This window comes from Equus quagga, chromosome 2 (assembly GCF_021613505.1).
Source record: "Equus quagga isolate Etosha38 chromosome 2, UCLA_HA_Equagga_1.0, whole genome shotgun sequence".
NCBI classification, from domain to species: Eukaryota; Metazoa; Chordata; class Mammalia; order Perissodactyla; family Equidae; genus Equus; species Equus quagga.
Genome location: NC_060268.1, coordinates 157,429,857 through 157,450,143, shown reverse-complemented (window position 1 = coordinate 157,450,143; position 20,287 = coordinate 157,429,857). Strand labels below are relative to the sequence as shown.

At 48.4% G+C, this 20,287-nt stretch overlaps 2 protein-coding genes across 3 annotated transcripts in view; one reads left to right on the top strand and one right to left on the bottom strand.

Annotated features, from left to right (window-relative positions):
* The window catches only part of SUFU (SUFU negative regulator of hedgehog signaling), a 108,222-nt gene extending 107,708 nt beyond the window's left edge, over window positions 1–514 (bottom strand). For both annotated transcript variants that reach the window (XM_046653750.1, XM_046653751.1), the window contains exon 1: window positions 147–514. In XM_046653750.1, the coding sequence (XP_046509706.1) occupies window positions 147–328 (182 nt within the window). In that variant the 5' untranslated portion in view covers window positions 329–514. The remainder of the gene's footprint in view (window positions 1–146) is intronic.
* Window positions 515–2,140: 1,626 nt separating this feature from the next.
* ACTR1A (actin related protein 1A) lies at window positions 2,141–18,839 on the top strand. The gene is made up of 11 exons (XM_046652307.1): window positions 2,141–2,293; window positions 10,082–10,146; window positions 11,052–11,127; window positions 11,881–12,006; window positions 12,825–12,949; window positions 14,131–14,347; window positions 15,073–15,165; window positions 15,745–15,919; window positions 16,023–16,084; window positions 16,792–16,832; window positions 17,016–18,839. The coding sequence occupies exons 1-11, from the start codon at window positions 2,246–2,248 to the stop codon at window positions 17,116–17,118; spliced, it is 1,131 nt and encodes a 376-aa protein (XP_046508263.1). The 5' UTR covers window positions 2,141–2,245; the 3' UTR covers window positions 17,119–18,839.
* Window positions 18,840–20,287: the final 1,448 nt, after the last annotated feature.

Sequence of the window (20,287 nt, the reverse complement as noted above, 5' to 3'; positions counted from 1 at the left end):
AACTCCTTCCCTCGCAGCAGGAATCCCTCCTTCCAAGGGCTTTAACCATTCTCCTTCTCCGCCTCCAACCCTGCAAATTACTTCGCCTCGGGCACTTTAACCCTTCCCAGCCAGCCCCTGTCCGTCCCCCGCGGCCCAGGGCATACCAGTACTTGACGATAGCGGTAACCTGGAGCGGGTTTGGCTGGTCAGGGTAAAGGCGGCGACACTCTCCGTAGATGGCGTGTAGTCCCGGGGGGAAGAGCGAGGCGAAGGCCGGGGGGGCAGTAGGGCCAGGGGCCGGGGGCGCAGCAGGGCCGGGGGCGCCGCTAGGCCGCAGCTCCGCCATCGCGGCGTGTAGGGCGCTGGGGGAACCAGGGAAGGCTGACGAGGCGAGAGCACTGATGCGCCAGCGGGCGGACTCCGTGGGTGCGACTCCCCGAAGCGATGGGGGCTGCAGCGAGGTGTAGGCTCCGCGCCTGCGCACGGCGCACCGTCCGCCCAGGCAGTCGCCGCCGCAGACACGGCCAGAAGGTGCCTCTGCGGCCGCGGGGCGCTCAAGGGGGCGGGGCGCCGGCGCGCCCTGTCCCAGCATCCATTGGCTAGTGTCTGTGCCAGTCACAAGTGAGGAAGGCGTGGTTTGACCATAGGTCCCGCCTCCTTCTCCCTGTGTTTGGGGTGTCCCAAGGCTCTTGGCCTCCCCCTAGTGTTAGGAGGAACCCAGATTTAAATAGAGATGTTGGATCCTTCTGAGATGCTAGGGTCTCAGGAAAGCCAGGGGAAGTGCATCGACAAAAGGCTTGTCACTGTTCTACTGATACGCTGCTAACAAGGATTTAAACATAAATCTGACAGTAGATTGATTCATTCGTCCATGTGGTATTCGTTTTAATAGATCTGAATGTTTCCTACCGTCTTTGAATGTCCATTGACCGTATTGACTGACACTAACACTGCCAAATTCAGGGGTCATATGTTGAAATACCTATTTTTGAATTCTGTCAGAAAGTAACAAGAATTAGGTAAAGTAGGATCAATTAAAAAGACGGTAATTATTTAATAAATGCTTTTAGCGATGATGACTTTCTTCTTTGTTCTGTTTTAGGCAGATGTATACAGATTACCTTGAGGAACATCAACATTCATTATCTACTGTGGCCCGCCTTTCGTTATTACCCTGACTCTGTAACTGGAAATATTTTTAATTCCTAAGGCACTGGGTTGGGAATTATTTTCCTGTTTACAATAACTTTTCATATAGTAATGTCTTCCACTCTATGATCTTAAAGAAACTCCAAGAGAAAGGGATAGAAGGGAGTCCTGCTTACCAGTACTGTTGACTTAAAGGTCCCTGGAGCTTGAAGGCGGGGAGGAAATAATCTAGAGAACAAAGCACTGGGCTCATTTGAAAGCAGCGACACATAACCTCTCTTCACCTCAATTTTCTCACTCATCAACGTAAATTCTAGCTCGCCATGAAAATTAAAGAGATACCAGAGCAGTTCCTGAAGCTGTTAGATGAACGATGTTTTAATGACCAAAAAAATCACCTGTACCAGTAGTTTCAAATGTCAGTCTTCAGACCAATGTTAGCCTATTGCAAAGTTTACACCTATCCAGGAAAAATAAGAAAAGCAACAAAAATGTACTTCTTTTCCTCAAAATCAAATTTTATGCAATTTATTTTCTTTTGTTCTGGGAATATGTCCTTTCTCGTGTGTGTGTGTGCGCGTATTAAAATTTCCTTTATTAGAGTGTGATGGTGATAGATTTTTATTAATGTCTTACAGACCCAGATGAAGACATAGCAACCTTGTATTATCCAGGGGAAGTGGTGGGGAATGGTAGGACTGATCTGTAAAATCCGAACATGCACGAATTACTGACCAATCCAAACCGAACTACAGACGAGTACTCAAGGAGACTACATACTTCAGCATGCACTGTGAATCCCTTCAAAGGGACTACAGACCCAAGCATGCAATACTACCATCAATCAGTGTGCCTATTATCTATGGAGACTACAAAGCCCAGGGTACTGTGCGTCGGAAACGCGACGCCCCGTCTCGTAAACTAGGCGGGTCTCCGAAGAGGACTGGCCGGCTAACCCAGGCGCAAGGCCTGCTGGGGTTGTAGTTCCTCGGAGGCGAGGTCGAGCCGCTCCCTGGCCGCCCTGTACCGGCGGCTAGACTGCGCATGCGTGTCAGTGGCGTTAGCGGCGGACCCGGCTGGCAGTTCCTTCCTCGGAAGGAGAGATTCCTCTGCCATGGAGTCCTACGATGTGATCGCCAACCAACCTGTCGTGATCGATAACGTGAGTTGCGTCTTTCCTATCTTTAAAGGGACTTATGCTCTCCTTCCCGAAGGGACTGCTTCCCGGGGTTCAGCCTGGGCCGCCGGCTCTTTGTCACTGGCCCGGCCTGTCAGGCGGGTTCAGCCGCCGCCGCCGCCTCCGCCCTCCCCCAACCCATAATATGCAGGCAGGGCGGCTGGCCAGCAACCATGGGATGGAGAACTTTGGGGTGGGTAAAGGGAAAAGCTGTAGTCCGGGCCAGGTTCTTGGGCCCTTGGCTTGAGGGGCCTTAACCGCTGTGAGCGCCCGGCGCCCATCCCCTCCCCAGTTTCCGATAACTCTATTGGCTGCTCTAGCTGTCCATCTTGACCGGTGACCCCGCCTCTGGGCCTTGCCGGATGAGGGCAGCCCTGTGCAGTGATTGGCTCACGCCCCTGCCGTTCTTTCAGGCGGCCATAGTGTTTCCTCTCTTTAAGGGGCGGGGCGGTGCACGAGGGCTGTGGGGATTGGCTTCGGGGTTTCCCAGTGTTGGGGCCTGATGGGCTAGGGCCGGCCCGTGGATGCAGAAGGGATAAGTTTCCCTCCGTCCGCAGCCGGTCCGAGGCTTGGCGGTGTATCTGGGTGGGGCCCGAGAATCTGGTGCCAAAAATGGCCATAGGATTTCGGTTATTTCTGTGATTATAAATTATACCGTTAATAAAGGTCGAGAAGAAAGGAGAGTGACAAAGCAAGCAGGGAGGTACCTTCCTCTTCGGAACGCCTAGTTACTGGGAGAAAAATTTCAGGACACAGTATTTGCCAGGCGCTCTAGCGCTGACGGGGACGTTTGACATACGTTCGAATTGGATCCTCACAAAACCTAGGTGGATGGTTAAAGCAGGAAGTTTAATCCTTGTTTTACAAATGACAAAACTGAAGCGCGAAGAGAGAATGTGAGCCCAAGGTCGCACAGTTGAGGTGCCCTAAATCCAGTGCTTTATCCGTTAAAATGAAGAGTGACAAATGGAGAGAATCTAAGTACTGCTCTTATTTTGAGTGGAGGGGGACAATTGTAAAACAACTATTTTACATTTCTGTCTTCCACTCGAAGGTTTGGTTCCACCAAGATTGGTTGATACCTTTTCTGTGCCCCTTCTGAGCCCCTCGATTGAGGCAAAACTCAATTCCCTGTCCTAAGCTGACTGTCATATGCCCTCTGTTGACCTAGTCCTTGGGACCCCTTAGGCACGTTGCAGGGTTCTTGCATTGTATCATCTCGTTTAAGCGCCTGGTAGGTAGATAGGAATGGCTACCCCGGTTTATGCAGGAAAGTGAAGCTTGGAGAGGTTAAACAACAATATTCAAACTACCTGGCTTATGAATTGAGTAGCCAAGGTTCCAATTGCGACTGGGTTCCAAGTTCCTCACTTTTTCCAAGGAAAGGTGCTTTTTTTGTTGTTAGCTTTCCTTCTCTCCAGGGATGTGGCTTCTGCCTTGAAAAGCAGGAGGTTGAACTCAATGAGACACCTCGTTTTGGGAAGGACTTTTTTTTGTCTCCCTCACTAGACTATTAAATCCTTCTGGGGAAAAAATGGTTTTCCTTCATTTTTCGTTACTCTTCTCTTCCCCACCTCACTCCACACACACACTACCTAGGGCCTGGCACCACTATGTGCTCAATAAATCTTTTTTCATTGGATTGATGGGTGGGTGGATGAATGGTTGAGTAGCTCTATCCCATTAACAAAGATGTCCCTAAATAAAGACAGGATGGGGGCAATGGGGACCCTAGTTAGTTACTGCAGAGGGTTGAGCAGAACTCCTTGCTCTTTGTGTTGAATTTCAGAGAAGACTATCTCTGTCTTCAGCCAGTTTGTGTGTGCGTCATCTGCCTTTTTCTTAGTTTTAAAAAGGAAAAAAAAAGAAATTAGCCATTTCCTGTTTTCATCGGCGATGCAGAAGGAGCAGTCTGTCCATCCCACCAGGTCCTTTGCTTCTTGAATTGCTGCTGGCCACTAGTTCCATCTCCATCCATTTTCTTTAATGTCACTTAAATTAATGCTCCTTAGTCTCCTCTTTCTCTTTCTTGATAGTGTATTTGAAAGGCATCAAATCAGTGGTGAATTTTCAGTTTTAAGATTTAAAGAATTGACTTGTTTTTTTTCCTGGGAAAACATTTCCTTTATTATGCCAACAATTCTCCCAAAAGGTGAAGTAGGAGAAACTTAAGTAATTTTCCCATTAGAATTTAGTGAGCATCTGCCACATTTTTGGATTTCAGGCCTCAGGTAGTTCTTGCTGTTTGACATTTAGAGAGTTTTGTTTTGTTTCAAAGTGAAAGAGGGATTGGAAAAATCATTTGAAATATTTGAACCAACTCTTTATGATAATAATGTGTCTCTAGCAGATTTAACAGCTCCATAGTTTAACATGTTGCTACAATTTTATTTTCTAGGCTAAGGAGAGTGTAATTAAAAGAAAGAAGAACAAAGAAAGCAGGGAAAAGAGGGAGGAGCCCTAATATCAGTTCACAGCCTTTCACAATTATTGACCACTCCTTTCATCCTAGTCTGGCACCAAACCAATTCTCAGAATTTAATGAGGAAAATGGAGTGGGGGAGGTGTGCACACTTTAACGACAACAATAAAGTGATAGGTATTTTTAAAAACTAAACATAAGTCATTCTTCCCAAAGGCATATCACAGATAGTAACACCAGAGGAGGGCAGCTCCCAGGCCACATTTTGAGGACCACAACACTGATCAGAATACTATGTTTATTCTGAAGCTGAAATCTTTGCTAAGATCCCAAAGGCTAAGTTCTGTCCTAAAATGAATCAATATTCTGGTCAATCTTAAAACTGTCTTTGTGGGGACTATGTGGGCCTAAATGCACGAACAGTATTAGGTCTTTACAAGTTCATCAATAAGGTCAGTGTTTCACTGTTTTGGGGGCATGTTATGCTGCTTTAGCCACCTTTCTAAAAAATGAGATACTTTAAATATACAGAAATATTCAGAGAAGTATATAGCAAGCACCCAAGTAGCATGTGTCTACCATTTTTAATAAAAGTTGACATTTGCCATATTTGCTTCAGATTGTTTTTTAGAAAATAAAGCATTACAGATATAATTGAAGACTCTTTGTACCCCTCCACAATCCTATCCTTTTTTTCTGTTTCAGAAGTAATCCCAGAAGCAAATCATCATCATGAAATTGATGTGTTCCTTTCCATCCATGATTTTATGGACTATGTATTTTATTGTGTGTGTGTGTGTGTGTGTGTGTATGCGTAGTATTTGTGTTTTGAATTTTTACTTAAGTGCTATCATCTTATTTGCCAGCTCTTCTTTTTATTATAGAAAATTTCAAACAAAAACAAAAGTAGAGGGAATAGTATTAGTATAACAAACATACACATATCAATCACCTAGCTGTAACAGTTATCAACTCCTGTCCAATCTTTTTCTTTTTCTTTTTCTTTGTTTTTTTTGCTGAGGAAGATTCGCCCTGAGCTAACATCTGTGCCAATCTTCCTCTATTTTCTATGTGGGTCGCTGCCACAGCATGGCTACTGACAAGTGGTATTGGTCTGCGCCGGGGAACCAAACCCAGGCCACCGAAGCAGAGCATGCCAAACTCCTGTCCAATCTTTTTAACCACATTCCCACCCACTTCCCTCTCCTGCACTCTTTTAAAAACGTAATCAGTATATTATTGTCAAACCTAAAATAATTAACAATAATTCCTTAATATCATCAAATATCCAGTCAATATCCAAATTTTATTGTCTCCATTTTTTTTTAAAGCTTGTCTATAGCTCTTAAAATCTGCTGATTCACTTAAATTGTTTTTTTTTTTTCTCTTCTTCTCCCCAAAGCCCCCCAGCACATAGTTGTATATTCTAGTTGTAGGTCCTTCTGGCTCTGCTATGTGGGATCCTGCCTCAGCATGGCCTGATGAGCAGTGCTAGGTCCACACCCAGGATCCAAACTAGCAAAACCCTGGGCTGCTGAAGCAGAGCAGGCAAACGTAACCACTCGGCCACAGGGCTGACCCCTCACTTAAGTTTAAGGAACACTAGAATTAGCTGAGGAGATGAAGTCACTATATTTAACACTGTCACTTGTCATGTGACCTTCAGGCTATTGGTTATCCAACTTCAGCAAGAATCCATTCCCAGCTTGATGGAAAGGGTGAAGAAGAGGCGACTTGTTGAGATAGCTCACTGTTCAATTATGTGTATTTTGAGAGCCAAGGATATGCTTCACACCAAGCTAGGTGCCCTGAGGGTAAGAAAGAAACCAGATGCCATGTGGAACAAGAAACATGCTGAATTAGTTGGTGAGAATGCCTAGAATAGGGGTCTCAAACTCAACACCTGCAGAGGCCAAGCAGGAACATTAAAAAGACGCAGGAAGAGGATAGCCTTAAAGACAGTGTGAGGAATCTGGAAGGTGCGTTGAGCATGACTAACCAAAGGGCCAACTGCTTCTCATTTCCAACCAGCTGTCCCCAGACAGGAATGCAGACCCAGTGTTGCCAGATCTTCTGATTTTTCAAGAGAAATCAGAAATATTAAATTTCATATGCAGTCTCCAGTTTTTAACTGTTGAAAGTTAATGTAAAAGTAGTTTGTGGTCTATGGAGATAAAAAGTGGAATAGTAGTTGCCTAGGGCTGGTGAGGTTGTAGGATGGAGAGTAACTGCTAGTGGGTACAGTTTCTCTTTGGGGTGATGAATAACCTCTAAAATTAGGTTGTGGTGCTGATTGTACAGCCCTGTGAATATGCTAAGAACCATTGAATTATACGCCTTTAATGAGTAAGTTGTGTGGTATGTGAATTTTATCTCAATAAAGTTGTTTTTTAAGAAGTACTTTGTGAGCCAAACAAAATATGTCTTTGGGCGAAAATGAGCCACCAATGTCCTCGACTCTTGAGTCTCCACCTCTCAGCACCCTTTTCCCCTCCGTGAAATGGGAGATAAATAGCCTCCTTCCCAGCATGTCAAGAACAATCAAGAGTGCTTAGGAAAGGAGCCGGACCTGTGGCTTGGTGGTTAAGTTCTCATGCTCTGCTTTGGCGGCCCAGGGTTCGTGGGTTCAGATCCCAGGCACAGACCTACACACCACTCATCAAGCCATGCTGTGGTGGCATCCCACATACAAAATAGAGGAATACTGGCACAGATGTTAGCTCAGTGACAATCTTCCTCACTAAAAAAAAGAGTGCTTAGGATAAAGGTTGCCCAAGCCACAAGGCCAAAGCCAGCAGGTACTGGGAGAACCTTGCTGAGAGCTTTGCTAGTTCTTTGCCTGCATCAGAAAGAGAATGGTCAGTGGTGGCTGGCAGCAGACTTGAGTCTTCAAAAATCAAATATTTAGTGAGACTACTTTTTCAAGAGGCCCCTACAAGGTATTCGTTTACTTGGTTTTGCCAGAGTGAATAACAAAGAATGGCAGCTCATTTGCCAGATACACAGTTCCTAGTTACAAATACCGTTAAAGAAATTGCGGGGGCGGGCCCCGTGGCCGAGTGGTTGGGTTTGCACGCTGTGCTGCGGCAGCCTGGGATTTCGTGGATTCAGATCCTGGGCGCGCACCTGGCACCACTCATCAGGCCATGCTGAGGTGGTGTCCCGCATGCCACAACTAGAAGAACCCACAACTAAAAATATATACAACTTTGTAGTGGGGGGCTTTGGGGTGAAGAAGGAAAAATAAAAAAATAAAATAAATTGCAATGAGCCTCTTATATGCTCTCATGGTATGGTTGAGCACAATAGAGGCAGCTCAGCTTCCTGCCCCATCCCCACCTATTCTTCACTCAACTGCTGGCCTGGCAGGCCAGCTCATGGGGCTGCAGGGACAAGCTGGGTCTGGTTCTACCTTGTGCATCATTCTTAATGCTGCCTTCACCTTCCTGGCACCACCTCTGCCTGGGGCTTCTGGAATTCCAGCTGCTCATTCAGATTCCATACTTTCAGCTTCATCTGCCAGTCATTTGAGCTTGATTTTAATTTTAGTCAGCCAGCATCTGAGTACCCTGTAAATGCCAGGTACTGCTGATCTGCAGAGTCTCTGACCTCGAGGAACTTGGGCTGAAAAGAGACAAAAATGCAAACCATAAATTCAAATAGCAGAATGAAATGCATGCTACCTAGTGGGACAGTAATGGTGATTTTTTGAGATAGTAGGAAGAGGATAATTAATTCCAACTAGAGATTATTCTTCAGGAGGAAGGCAGTGATATTTGAACAGGGCCTGTTATACTCTTGCTGGGAAGGACAGAGAGGAAAAAAATGAACCTAACATCTTAACCTGCTTTGTTACTCAGACTCTAGTCCTTTTGCTGGTAAACTCAAAATGAAATATCCAGGAAAATCACCTCTTAAAGATATCCAAAGTCTGAAGTACAGCTCTCATCTTTACTTTTCTTGTTTTCAACCTCTGCCAGGAGATCCAATTAGTCTGTTGACATCACCACACCCAGAGGAAGGCGGTGAGCAATTACGGGAAGCTTGAGCTAACAAGTTCTCGGAGTTCTCTTGTACAGTGCTGTTCTCACTAACCATGTCGCCAAGCCTGCGGGTTTGCAGTAGGATGGTTCTCCCTCCTTCCCCATCTTTCAGCTCAGTTTACAGCTGCACCTTTTCCAGGCTCCTTGCTCTTCTGCCCAGGCCGATGAGTTTGCACATTGTCTCTTGTTCTCTCTCTTTTCTGTTGGCAGAGCTTCCTGCCGTCTTAGAGAAGTGGCTTGCCCTGCTCTCCCGCCATACCACTTTCCCTGTCCTTCAACCACTTCTTATTTCCTCCCTCTGTCTTGCCAGAGTCCAGCACCCCCCCTTCTCCTATACAAGAACTGGAATGAGAGACAGAGAGGGAACCAGGGATGTTGCTGGGAAGCCTTTGGTACAAAGATAACCTTGGCTATTTAGCGTCTCCCCATGTGTTTACTGCTTGCTGTGTGGGTTCTGGAAATATCACACTCCACCCCAGGAGAAGTTGACTGGCAGCAGGAAAAGGCTTGCCCCAATTACCTGTGCAGCTGCAAACCTTGTTGGGGTGGAAGGGCAAAGGTAGCAGATGTAGGGGTAGAGGGAAGGTTAAGAAGGAAGAGAACGGGGTGTATCTGCAAGCAGTATCAAGCCTCGACATCTGTCCTGCATGGAGTTGGTATCTGTGTCTAGAGTCAGTGTTTACTTTGGTTGGGTCCTGGGTGGTACCAGAGATGCTGGGGTGAGAAGTCAGATTCTTTGCTAGGCACCTCACCCAACATACCAAGGACTGGAGCAGCAGAATTGTAATCTTGGGTCTCTTCTCTTCTCAGACAGTGCTTTAGGCTTCCCTGCTCTTTACCATCAGGAGACCAATGAGTAAAACAAAGCATAGTAACAGAACAAAACAGCCCCAACAAACACCCTGCAAAGCCAGTGCTCTGCCCCTGCAGTGAGAACCAGACACTTGTGTTCTTTGATACTTATAGGGACTTTCCTTTTCTCTCGTCAGGTTTTCTCTTTTTCTTCTCTTTTTAATATCATTTTTAATCCCAAAGTAAAACATGTTCAATGTAGAAAAGTCAAAGAATACAGAAAAATCAAATAATATTTTGAGTGTACGTTGAAAGTTCTCACCATCCCCAATCCCACATCCCTCCCTGTGGCGTACACTATACAAATGCTCAAAGAAATGGGTACATTCTTCACAAATATAAGGTTTCTGTCTTTTTAAAATAAAAATGGAGCCATATTGTATGTATTGTCTGAGGTATATCTCCTCTTGTTTTTGTGATACTTCTGACGTCCCTTTCTCTCTCCTCTCTCCTCAGGGATCTGGTGTGATTAAAGCTGGTTTTGCTGGTGATCAGATCCCCAAATACTGCTTTCCAAACTAGTAAGTCATTCTGTAGCTTAGCCAGAAGCTTGGGAGGCTTGTCAGCTTTGTTACAGGGTCAACCCTCCATCTTTTAAGGAGAAGGGGTCTCTCTTTTGGGTCAGCCTTGGTACTCAAAACAACCATGAGCAAGGGACAGGAGCTGGCTTTTGGAATAAGCAAAGGAAATAATTGCCTACATGGTACAATTTGAGAGGCACAGGCAAGAGAACTCTTTTTTAAGTTTGATTTTATCTGACACCAAAAATGTTATCATTGGTGACTCATTGGTTTGGATAACTGCCTCTTCCTGGCCTCTTTTTAAAATCCTCCGATCACCCAGGATGGGTTTAATATTAAACCATCCCTACCGTCTTAGTGAGAATGAGTTTCTCAGTGCTTGCCTCCTAAGGCAGAGAGCCTACAGGCAGCAGAGGGGCATGGGTGCCTGGAGAAGGGGCTTAAAGCGGGAGAAGAAGGAAGAAGGCTGTCTATCGCAGCGACAACACTGCAGTTTTCCTTCGTGAAAGTCCTGGGCCAGGGGCTAAGGACACTAAAATTGTTTGAGTTACCCATTCATTTAGAAATTCTCGTTTCCTTGTCTCTCTTGGTCTGCACATACACTGGGGAAAGAGAAGAACTAGAGACAGTGAATCCTCTAAAATTTTTTTAATAATGTAAAAATATAAATATAATAAAAATAGGAAATAATAGACAAATAAATTAATACATGTTCATTGTAGAAATTGCGGGAAATGCAGAAAAGTAGAAAGAAGAAAATCAAAGTCAACTCTAACATCACTCCTTAAAGATAATCACAATAGAACTGAGTATGTTTCTTCCCATCTGAGTATGTACGTCTGCGTATCCTTCCTGTGTTCTGCCGTGAAATGAAAAGTGATGGTCCTCCCCGTTCTCTTTTGTAGTGTGGGCAGACCTAAGCACGTTCGAGTCATGGCGGGAGCCCTCGAAGGTGACATCTTCATTGGCCCCAAAGCCGAGGTAATTCCCAGTTCTATTGAAGAAGCCTCAAGCCAGCAGAAGACCTTCATTACTCCCCACATGGGCAGTGTCCCAGCAGTGGGACATAGCATGAGTAAAAGGAGCAATTTCCTCTTCAAATCTCCCCTTTGGTTCTCTCATCCTAGGCCTAATCAGTTTATTTATCCCAGGAGTGGCCTGTTGTTTTGGAGAGGAAACAGCTGGAACCCCACTTTGGGAAACAGAGACCAGTCTAGAAAACAGCTTTTGCCTTCCTTCTATATTGTCACTACCTTGCCAATGTTCAAATTGACTGGCTTGGTTATTTTTTTGGCAAGAGGTATTTGGAGAGAGATCTTGGCTGGGATACCCTGGGGATGAGTTAATTAGCACAGTTTGGCAGAGCTCTATGGCATCTTCTAGAAGCAGAACAACAGAATCATTGTTGCCAACCTTGGCTGCAAGTGCTGAGGCCCAGAGTTGGGAGCCAAGAGGTTATGTCCTGGGACCAGGCAATGAGAAGGGGGCCTCCTGTCACTTGCCCTAGGGGCACCTGAGGGCCCATGGAAACGCAGAAGCCCTCAGCTTTGCCAGCTGATTGGGCGGTGAGAGCAGTTTGCAGCATACCATTTAGAGACTTGGAGAATGGGTGCCCCCCCTTAGCCCTGGGTAAGGACTATGGGGTGGGAAGTCCTAGTCCTGAAAGAGCAAGGTCCACTGGGCAGCCCGGCTGAGAGGCTGGCTGCTACTGTAAGTCCTGCTCTCTGCCCCCAGGAGCACCGAGGGCTGCTCTCCATCCGCTACCCCATGGAGCACGGCATCGTCAAGGACTGGAATGACATGGAGCGCATCTGGCAATACGTCTATTCTAAGGACCAGCTTCAGACTTTCTCAGAGGAGGTGAGGGTCCTGTGCCCAGGGCACCCCTGTGTGGTGTGCGGAGCTGGGCAGAACCCCTACCCCAGAGATAAGCAGGATGACAATGATAACTGCCAAGAGTGTTTGAGTCTTACTATGTGCCAGGCACTGAGCCACGTGGTTTTCAGACATGTTCGCAGTTAATCTTCACACCATTCCTATGAGATGTAGGTCGTAGTATCTCCATTTCACAAACAAGGGGACAGAAGTTCAGAGAAGCCAGTAGTATTTCCAAGATCACCCAGTGAATAAAGTGGTAGAGCTGGGGTTCAAACCCGTGTCTCTCAGACTTCAGAGCCTATGCTCTTTAACTCCTAAAGAAGTAACTCCCAACTCAGAAACAGAAGAAGTTGTATACTAGGTGTGTCAGAATTTATAGGGGAGGGATATGTTCTGTTTTTAAAAGTGCATTCAATATTGAAATTTAATTTTCTATTTTGAATTTTTTTAACTGTTTTTTATCATAATAATTCCAAATTTGGAGTTTAGCAAAATCTTCTCGACACTTGGAGATACACAGTAGATACAGGGCCAATATAAGAATCTTGGAGAACAAGGAGGGGAGTAGGGAGTGGAAGCGAGGACAGAATGAGACTTTAAAGAGGGCATGAATTTAGAAAGTTGAGAAACTGATTTAGGCAGGGGTAGGTGACAGACCCAGCTTGCATTTTTTTTGGAGGGAGGCTGACAACTGTGCCCTCCCTGGGCTCTAGCCAGCCACACAGGGGCTTCTCCTCCAATACTAATGAGGGGTGGGAATCTGGCCTCACCCTGATTGCCATCTGGGCATCTTTCACCAGCATCCTGTGCTCTTGACGGAGGCACCTTTAAACCCGCGGAAAAACCGAGAACGAGCTGCTGAAGTTTTCTTCGAGACCTTCAATGTGCCAGCCCTTTTCATCTCCATGCAAGCTGTGCTCAGCCTGTGAGTAGCAGCCTGGCTGGCTAGCCTGGCCCCTCACGGGGGAAAGTAGGTTCTAGTTTCTGCCTCTCCTTTGAGTTGGTTCTGAGCAACTTGAGCACCCGCGCTAGGGCAGGGCTAAGATGGTGGGAAAAGGACTGCTGACACTGTCTCCCAGTCTGGTACTCTCAGCAGGTTTGGCACCCAAGGCTCTCCACTCGGCCTGCTGGGAAGGCCCCTGTACTGTGTTCAGACATTTATTTAGTGCCTACTTGTGCCAGATACTCTGCGAGGCTGGTGATAGGGTTGTGACGAAGACACCATCATGGTCCTGTTCTCACACCCCTGTCATTCCTGTCATACTCCCAGCCTGCCTCACACCAGGGTTAGGTCTATTGTCGAGACTGTACGTTGGTGACCTGCAGATGGGATGTATTTGACCCCATTAAAAGTTTGTGGGCTAGCATTTAAAAATTGGGAGATTTCCTGCCAAAATTCAAATTTCTGGCTTCTCTGAAAAAAATGTGAAGATCTGGTAATGCTAGGCCTGCATTCCTATAGGGCAAAACTCAGTGGGAGCTGAAGCAGCAGTCGCCATTTGAGATAAGAGTTTGCAAATGTGACTTCCCCACAGTCTGCTCCATTCCCTGTTGTCCTCCCAACATGAAGGCAGAGTGTCGCTTGCTGTTTGTCAAACACTGTGGGTTTTTTCCCCTCATATCACAGAAATACTATCTGTACCCTTGTCTCTACCAAAAGAGAAGAAAACTAAGGACAGACCTAAAGGGCCATGTGGGAGAAAAGCTAGTTTTTTGTGGAAGTGGAAATATTTTTATTTTCCTTTACTTGTTTACTTTCCCTGCCTGGCCCCTGTAGGCATTTGGATTTTTTCCTCTTGTCTAAAGTGTAAAAACTGCCCCTCAGGCCTTGTCCCAGAAGCAATTGAAGGGCAGGCCATCTCTGAGATTGGAAGGCCCGCTCCTCTGGAAGTGGGGGAGGGAGTTTAGAGAGGCTCGGCTCCTTCATTCAGGTCTTTCAAGGCTTGCTTCAGTGCTCCGGCTTCCTTAGTCCTCAGTCCAGTCTGAGGGCCCTGGAGAAAGGCGGGCCCCAGCTTTAGTTTAGCTGACATTGGACTCTGAAAAGAAGTGAGTTTCTTCCCAGAGTGAGGAGGCAGGGGTAGTGATGGTTTGCCCCCTTTGCTTCAGTTATGCCACAGGCAGGACCACAGGTGTGGTGCTGGATTCTGGGGATGGTGTCACCCATGCCGTGCCCATTTATGAGGGCTTTGCCATGCCCCACTCAATCATGCGCATCGACATCGCTGGCCGAGACGTCTCTCGCTTCCTTCGCCTCTACCTGCGTAAGGAGGGCTATGATTTCCACTCATCCTCCGAGTTTGAGATTGTCAAGGCCATAAAAGAAGTGAGTGCTGCCCCATGGGCCCAGGGATGGGATGGGGAATGGGAATAGAGCAGCCAGGATGTCTATGACCTGGAGTGAAGAAAGGCGAAGCTCCTGTCCTGGGGGTCTCGGGTCAGGCTCTGTTCTCCCCAGCCAGGCCTCCTGGCAGCTGTGTGATCCTCCCCCCGGGCCCCCTCACACCGACAGATTCACCTTCCCGAAGGGCTGCCCTCTTGTGGGGGAAAGGGAGCTGTTTCTATTTCTTAACCTGGGTGATGGGTGCATGGGTATTAGGTATTTTATATTTTATGTACATATATTCTTTTATATCCTTGAAGAAGTCAGAATACATTTTTCTTTTGAAGTAAACTGAATCCTCCTGCCACCTATGGCTCTAGGGAAACCTCTGAGCTGGGTAGGCAGGACCCAGAACATGTGAGTAGTAGAGAAGAAAGGTGCCGCACTCTGGACTAAAATTAGGTTATGGTCTTAGACCCAGATCCAGAGAGCCGAGCTTCCGTGCTTGCCCACCAGGAAGGTGGAACAAGTAGGAAGTCATATCCAAAATGCCAACCAGTAAAGGCCGGCAGAAATCTGCCTGCTTCTCCCTGGGGCAGTAGCTCTAACAGCCTTTAGGGCAGTCATCGTGGATGCACACATTTCTGCAGCAGCACATCACTGCCCTGGGACTTTGACCAGGTAGGTGCCAGGTTTCCTGCCTGCCTGACTTGCCCTTGGTTCTGCAGAGAGCCTGCTACCTATCCATAAACCCCCAGAAGGATGAGACACTAGAGACGGAGAAGGCTCAGTACTACCTGCCCGACGGCAGCACCATTGAGGTAGGCAGCTGGACCAGTCCCCAAAAGCTCTGGGCCCAAGCAGAACTCCCCATGGGGAGGCTGGAGTCAGATGTATCCATCCTTATACAGCCTCTGCCTGGAGCAGTGTAACTCTTGAGCAGCACTGTCTCCTGCAGAGATAGGCACCAGGGACTTGGCTTCTCCTGTGTGGAGGGGAGGAGGCACCAGAGGCATTTTCTTAGGTCAGGATAGGATTAGGAAGAGGGGTGGTAAGTGCTGTCCTTAACCACTTGGCCACAGTGTAGGGCAAGTTGCCTCTCCCTGGGCCTCCACTGATAGGAAGAAATTTCTATGAATGAGTGAATCCATGTATTAATGTCAAAGGTCTCTTGGCTGGAAAATGCCAGAGCTAGGATTAAACTAGAAGCTTCTTCTCTCCAGTTTCCCAGGAGCCCTATCTTTGTTCCTTGAGACCCTTGACATACAAGGTCTTCCCTGAGCCTGGCCTTCATAGCCACCTGGTTACTAAGAGATGGGCAGAGAGGCCTCTTCCATTCCCACCCCAAAAGGGACCTTGGCCCCAGTCCCAGCCTCTGAAGCTTGCCCTCCACCTTGCAGATTGGTCCTTCCCGATTCCGGGCACCTGAGCTGCTGTTCAGGCCAGACCTGATCGGTGAGGAGAGTGAGGGCATCCATGAGGTGCTGGTGTTTGCCATCCAGAAGTCTGACATGGACCTGCGGCGCACACTTTTCTCTAACATTGTCCTTTCAGGAGGCTCCACCCTGTTCAAAGGTTGGTCTTTGCTCTCGGGGCCCTTCCCCAGGAAGCTTCCAGATCCTGCTGGACCCAGACACCCAGAGAATTGACTCGAGATTCTCTTTTCCTGTCCATTCAGGTTTTGGTGACAGGCTACTGAGTGAAGTGAAGAAACTGGCTCCGAAAGACGTGAAGATCAGGGTAGGAGCATGCTGGGGGCTGGGGCTGGGTGTAACTGGGCCTCCAAGGGTCTGGAGTGCCCATGGTATGGCCTCCCCTCCAGCTTTGCCCAAGCTTTTCGGGCAGCCAAGCCTATACAGGCACTGCCAGATGGCTCCCTGCTTCCACGCTCACCCTGAGGTCTGCCAGAGGGGAGGACCCATTCTCACTCTCCCTCTTCACAAAAGGAGGGCAGGTCTGATACCCAGATGTGGCAGGGTGCTAGGCTCAGGGCCCCACATGTGCTCTTTCAGGGGGACTAACAATGACAGGAGATTGGCTTTTACTGCTCCCCTGTGACACAGTCCAACATCTTAGTGACGGCTGAGGGGAGCTAGCCTGGCTGAGGAAGGAGGGATCCTAAATGAAGGATTGTGGCTCCTGCCATGGAATCTGCTTCCCCTTTGCCCCTCACAGAGCCGAATCTTGCCCCCAGAGAGCCCCAGTTTCCCTGGGAACTATGGATACTTAGGGCTGCTAGAAGCTGTCTTCTCCAGATGAGTGTCAGGCTGGTCACAGTACCCCCCAGAAAGCCCACAGAGTCCAACAGGGCCATAAGTTAAAGCCTGTTGTGTGAAATATATCCATTGCCTTGGGCAGTGAGAATTGGCCATAAAGATGAGCCTTGGAAGGGAAAGGGAGAAGGGAGGATGAAAGTCTCAGGTTCCTCTTTCCACCCACCCTTGCAGATATCTGCACCTCAGGAGAGACTGTATTCCACATGGATTGGGTGAGTAGCTCTTCCGGAAATAAAAGCGGAAGAGGAAGCGAAGGCATTGATTACCCCTCACTACCCCATCCCTTTAAAGAAAGGCCTGATCTAGTTTGGCCCCATGGGGACTGGCTGCCTCCACCAATACCCACTCCCTCCCTCTCTCTCTCACGATGTTCCTTTGGATTCCCTCCACTCCAGGGGCTCTATCCTTGCCTCCCTCGACACCTTTAAGAAGATGTGGGTCTCCAAGAAGGAGTACGAGGAAGACGGTGCCCGATCTATCCACAGGAAAACCTTCTAATGTTGGGACATCATCTTCACCTCTCTCTGAAGTTAACTCCACTTTAAAACTCGCTTTCTTGAGTCGGAGTGTTTGCGAGGAACTGCCTGTGTGTGTGAGTGTGTGTGTGGGTACGAGTATGTGTACATATGCGAGTGCCGTGTGGCCCAGGGAGCCCAGGGCCCAGAAAGGACGATGAACTACCCACGATGGTGATGGCCTGAGGCCTGGGGTTGACCACTAACTGGCCCCTGGCAAGGAAGAGTGCCGGCAGAGGGCCCCACTCCTTCGCCAGCTGGGCCTTTGTCTGGTTGTGTGGGACTATGTTTACTACCATAGGGAGACAGAGAGGGAGGTAAACCCAACCCCCGAGTGACCTTGCTGCTGTCCATCCTAGGCTGGGCTAGCCCCACCCCCACTGCACCCTCAGGGTGCCCTGAGGCCCAAGGCAGCTGCTTCCTCCCTTGCTCATCATTCTGCTCTCGATGCTTCTTGATCGTGGACTGAGGACGGGTGCCAGGGTTGAGTTCTGTCTGGTTTTGTTGCAGTTTGGGTTTTGGAGGCTGGAAAAGCACTCCAGGAGTTACTGAGACTCTGGGGTGAGGAGAAGGCAGGATGCCCTCAACTTCCCCTGGGGACCAGGACCACACTGGGCATTTGAGAAGGGCAAGAGTCGCGCTACTTCTGATTGGCAGTGGAGTCAGTGCTCTAATTCCCAGCCCCATCCAGGGGGTCTCAGGAGAGTTTGAGAAGCCTGTTGGCCCCAGGCCCTCTTAATTGCTTTCCATCCATCCTTGGGCAATGCCATCTTCAAACAGTTTTATTTATTGAAGTGTTTGTTCAGTATGGGGACTGGAGCGAGGGGGCTCATCACCTCCTGCCCACCAGTCACCATGTTCACACTAATGTTTACAGCACCTAAGCTTAGCGTAGCATCCAGGGCCCTGCCACTCCTTGCTAATGGGGAACTGACAGTATCCATAGGCCTCAGGACCATTTGGGATCGGAGGCTACACTCAAAGTCACTCCCATAGCCTCTTTCTTTCTCTGTCTTCTACTTGCTCACTGCCCTGGAATCAACAGGCTGGTTGCTGGTTGTATTTTCTGAAACAGGAGGTAGAATCACTCTTTGGCAGAGACCCCTAGCAAAAGAGGGGTATTGGGGATCCAGCCCCCTTAGGACTGGAGAAAGAGCCTCAATTAACCAAGTTGCCTTTTCCCACTCTAGCCAACCCAGCGGGGCTAGACTGTAGAGGCAAAAAGGCCCCCTCTGGGCTGACTTGTGCCATTCTAGACTTTGGACTTGTTTGGTTAGAGTGGGAGGGGGTCAGACCAGAGTGCGAGGAGCTCATGGGCTAAGACTCATCTCTCTGGTCCAGTGGGGCCAGGTGCCGACCCTGGACTGGGCTGGCCTAGCAGTGGTCCAAAGGCTCCTCAGCCCAGATGGTGCAAAGCTGGGGCTAGCAAATCTTCACCGGCACCCTCATCTGTAACGCCAAGACCTGCCCCAATCCCAGAGTCCAAGCAGTATTCTCCCCCATGCCGTCCAACGACCAAAGGCCCTGCCAGGTGTGGGCCGCAGCAGCAGGTGTGTGTGAAAGCTATGTGGCGACCCGCGGACTGCAGTGTGCTTAACCAGATCACCTCCCTTCTCTTAGCCCAAGCCTGTCCTTTGCACAGCCTCGCACAAACCACATTGCCTGGTGGGGCCCAGTGTACTTAAATAAAGTCGTTCCCATAGACACGTTGGCTGGTCATCTGTACACGTTGCTGGGTGGGAAGGCCAAGCTGCAAACCCTGAAACTGAGGCAGTGACTGGGACTGGTCGTCCTCTAGAGGGCACTGTTGCACCAGCCAGACTTGTCCGGACCTTAGCCTAAGTCCCAGCGGTCAGGTGGATGCAGAAAAGAGGGTGTTCAGGCCAAAGCCCAGGTTCAGGAACTGAGGGTCCCAGTCCTGTGTACACACTCAAGCCCACAGATCAGACTCCATCCCGAATAAAGGGAGCCACTCTTGACATCCCTGAAGTCAGAGGCTCTTAAAACTTCCATGTGGGGGCCGGCCTCGTGGAGAAATGCTTAAGTTCACGCACTCCACTTTGGCGGCCCAGGGTTTCACCAATTCGGATCCTGGGCGCGGACTTAGCACTGCTCATCAAGCCACGCTGAAGCGGCATCCCACATGCCACGAGTAGAAGGACCTACAACTAGAACATACAACTATGTACTGGGGGGCTGTGGAGAGAAGAAAAAGAGGAAGATTGACAACACATGTTAGCTCAGGGCCAATCTTTAGGGGAAAAAAAAACTTCCATGTGGACAAGAAGCTTGAGAGCTTATTAAGATGCAGTTCAGATATTCTGATTAATCAGTCCTCCATTCTAAACCTGTATGTTGTGGGGTGGGGATTGCCAGGCACTTTGCAAATGTTAACCTATTTGAGCCTCCCAACAACCCTATAAAGTGCAGGTATTTTTATCATCCACTTTACAGGTGAGGAAATAGAGCCACAGAAAGATCATGTCATTTCCCAAAGCTCTGCCCTACATTAGCCAGAATTTGAACTCAGGCAATGTGGCCCTAGAGCCTACCTTATTAGCCACTATGCAGACCCTCAAAAGACCATTGGCCTAGAGCAGTGGTTCCTAATTAAGGTCAGTTTTGCCCCCCAGGACACACTTGGCAACGTCCGGAGATGTGCTTATCACAACTTGCGGGGGAGATGCTGCTGGCATCCAGTAGGCAGAGGACAGGGATGCTGCTAAATACCTACAAGGAACTACGCGGCTCCACCTGTCTCAGTGCTGAGGCTGAGAAACATGGCCTGGAGCAGAGGCTCTCAGTCCCAGCTGCAGGCTAAAATCCCCAGAGCTTTCCTAAACCCCAGTGCCCAGGCCATACCCCAGACCCAGGAAATCAGAATCTTGGGGAACAGAACTCAGACATCAGCCATTTTGAAAGCTCCCCAACGACTCCAAGCTGAGGACAAGCGGCCACTCTTCCTTGCTCACCATGTCCAGCAGTGGTACACGGGAAACGCACTGGGGCTATGGCCCAAGTTTTCGCTCCCCAGTGCCCACACAGCTACGGGTCTGCACACACTCCCTGCTACCTCAGTGAATCTGATGCAGGTGGCTGCCACTCACCCTTGGGAAAATGTTCTCAGGGTGCTTTTCTGATTAAGTGAAGAA

Coding starts and splice junctions, on each gene's coding strand:
- ACTR1A (XM_046652307.1), top strand. CDS start 2,246: ATGGAGTCCTACGATGTGATCGCCAACCAACCTGTCGTGATCGATAAC. Junction 15,920..16,022: donor AGGCTCCACCCTGTTCAAAG/GTTGGTCTTTGC, acceptor CTGTCCATTCAG/GTTTTGGTGACAGGCTACTG. Junction 16,833..17,015: donor CTGTATTCCACATGGATTGG/GTGAGTAGCTCT, acceptor CCTCCACTCCAG/GGGCTCTATCCTTGCCTCCC.